Source organism: Lactuca virosa, chromosome 9, assembly GCF_052849685.1.
Source record: "Lactuca virosa cultivar CGN04683 chromosome 9, Lactuca_virosa_CGN04683_v6, whole genome shotgun sequence".
In the NCBI taxonomy this organism is placed as follows: domain Eukaryota; kingdom Viridiplantae; phylum Streptophyta; class Magnoliopsida; order Asterales; family Asteraceae; genus Lactuca; species Lactuca virosa.
Genome location: NC_136434.1, coordinates 199388008 through 199390985, shown reverse-complemented (window position 1 = coordinate 199390985; position 2978 = coordinate 199388008). Strand labels below are relative to the sequence as shown.

At 37.0% G+C, this 2978-nt stretch overlaps 1 protein-coding gene across 1 annotated transcript; it reads left to right on the top strand.

Moving 5' to 3' along the window:
• Positions 1-2000: 2000 nt before the first annotated feature.
• LOC145140185 (uncharacterized) lies at positions 2001-2444 on the top strand. Its single transcript, XM_079073759.1, has one exon. The coding sequence runs from the start codon at positions 2001-2003 to the stop codon at positions 2442-2444; it is 444 nt and encodes a 147-aa protein (XP_078929885.1).
• The last annotated feature ends 534 nt before the right edge of the window (positions 2445-2978 follow it).

Genomic DNA, 2978 nt, shown 5'->3' with positions numbered 1-2978 from the left:
TCCCTTTCTCAGATTGTATACTAGTATTCGTTTGATATGCTTATTGATTTGTTAAATCGGCGTCCTGGTAATTAGGACGGTATTATGTTAGTGACCCGGTTAGGTCGGTATCCTGGTTAGGATGTTGCTATGTTATATGATCTGCTAGATCGGTTTGTTTGTCTATGGACTGTTACGTGATTATCTGTTATATGTTCACATGGTTGTTTGATTGGGGTTGGGTTGAGGCGGGTCCTGCTTTGTGCTGTAGGCCAACATACCCATTGCGGAACGGATAGACTGCAGACCCGGGAGGGCACATAGTCAGGCCGAAGGCCCGACGAGCGGTCCGGATAGGCTGAAGGCCCCGAGAGGGTGGACCAGACGTGTCGAGGCTCAGAGAGTGGGCCAGATAGACTGAAGGCCCGGAGCGGGTGGACCAGTGATACTGTAGACTCAGAGAGTGGACCAGGTGGACTGAAGGCCCGGTGCGGGCGGACCAGTCACACTGTAGACTCGAGATGCATGGCTGTTATGTATTTGTTGATATGGTATGATTATGGTTGTATGAGGTTGGTATTTTGGGGGTAACTCACAAAGCTGTCGGGCTTACAGTTTCAGTTTATTGTTTTAGGTTCAGCGGATGGCCGCGGGTAGGCGAAGGCGTGACCGTACACTTCCTCGATTGACGATTATTATTTATGGGAACTCTAATGTATAAACTATTTTGAAAACAAATTGTAATAATTGAATGATTACAAATGATTTAAAATGTTTTAAATTTGCTCGAATTTTATGGGGGTTACAATGCATCAATTGATTGTATTCGATTTCTCCAAATACAAGATCTTGCATTTATTGGCCATGATGAAAGTCAAGCTTCAAATAATAGAGGGAACTTTATAGAGTTGTAGAAATTTCTAGCTGATCATAATCAAAGCATTGAAGCTATTACTTTCAATAATGCTCCTTTAAATCTAAAGTTGACTTCACCAGATATCCAAAAGGACATTGTTCATGCAGCTGCAATTGAAACAAAGAAGCTCATTATAAATGATATTGGCAAATCTTTTTTCTCTCTCCTTGTCGATGAATCTCGTGATATTTCGATTAAAGAACAAATGAGTGGTGTGTTTCGGTATGTAGATATGGAAGGTCGTGTAATTGAACACTTTCTAGGTATTGAACATGTCCCAAATACTACAGCCATTACACTTAAAGAGACACTTGATAATTTGTTTTCAAGACATGGATTAAGCATCTCCAATTTGTGCGGACAAGGTTATGATGGGGCCAGTAATATGAAAGGTGAACTTAGTGGTCTTAAAACTCTGATTTTGAATGAAAATGCAAGTGCATATTATGTTCATTGTTTTGCTCATCAACTTCAACATACTCTTGTAGTTGTGGCAAAAAATAATTCGAAAATAGTTTCTTTGTTTGTGTTACTAACCAATGTTGTGAATGTTGTTAGAGGTTCTTGCAAGTGTCTTGACCGTCTTCGAGAACAACAAGCTTCCAAAGTTATTGAAGCACTTGGTTTAGGTGAAATCATAAGCGGTCGAAGCCTCAGTCACGAAACATCTCTTATCGAACCGGGAGACACGCGTTAGGGATCCCATTATGGTACTTTGATAAGTATGATTACATTGTTTCCATCCGTTTTAGACCTGCTTTAGATTATTGCAGAACATGGAGCAACACTAAGACAAAAGTGTGAAGCTGATATGTTAATTAACTCCTTGCAGACCTTTGATTTCATATTTTCTTTACACTCCATGAAAAAATTATTGGGTATTATTAATGAGTTGTCCCAAGCATCGCAAAGGAAAAATCAAGATACTGTAAATGCAACGAAGTTAGATAGAATTTGCAAGCTGCAATTACAAATTTTGAGAGATAGTGGATGGGATTCTATGCTCACTAAAACTACATTGTTTTATGAAAAACACGAGATTGTTGTTTGCAACATGGATGCAATGTTCTTACTTCCTGGACGGTCACGATGAAAATATCCAAAGATGACAAACTTACACTACTATCGTGTAGAGTTATTCTATGATGTCATTGATTTACAACACACTGAACTAGAGAGTCGTTTTAGTGAGACTGGGACCAAATTGCTTCTTTTCATGGCATGTCTCAGTCCAAACAAGTCTTTTGTATCTTTCGATAAAAACAAATTGATTAAGCTAGCTCGTTTATATCCAAAGGATTTTTCAGATATAGACTTCGAGATACTTGATGATCAACTTGAAACTTATATTCTTGATATGTTAAATTCATCAGAGTTTTTGAATCTAAATGGGATCGGTGATCTTGCACAGAAGATGGTTGAAACAAAAAGGGATAAAGTGTTCTCTATGGTTTACTTGCTCATCAAATTAGCATTGACGTTACCGGTTTCAATAACAACATTTGAGAGATCATTTTATGCTATGAAGATTGTGAAGAACAGGATATGAAATAAAATGGGAGATCAATGGATGAATGATAATTTGGTTACTTATATCAAAAAATATGTTTTTGCGGATGTTGCTAACCAAGATATCAGCACTGTTGAGAGAAAAACTTTTGAGAAATACAATTGAACAAACGTTAGAACATGTTGTATGTTGCGGAATAAAGTTTAACTCAAAGGATCATAAAGCTCAACAATAAAAAAAAGTTAAAGTTGTTAGATAGTTAGATGATTAGATGCGGAAATGTAACTGCAGAAATATAAGGAAATATAAATGACAACAAGTTATATGTCAAGTAAACACTAAACTAATTCTTAACAGGGTTTGCAATCAAACACTAGTTGGTAGATGTGATTAGTTTAAAGTGATTGAAGTCACAAGGACTTGATCCGAAGGAGAGTACGAGAGATCTTTAATATGTTTATAAGTTCAGAAAGATCTTGAGGATTAGATAGAATTTAGATAGAGAGTAAGTAGTGAGAGAAGAGATATGTGATAAGAGATGTGTTTTTCATTAGAAGTGGAACACTCTATATA

Coding starts and splice junctions, on each gene's coding strand:
- LOC145140185 (XM_079073759.1), top strand. CDS start 2,001: ATGACAAACTTACACTACTATCGTGTAGAGTTATTCTATGATGTCATT.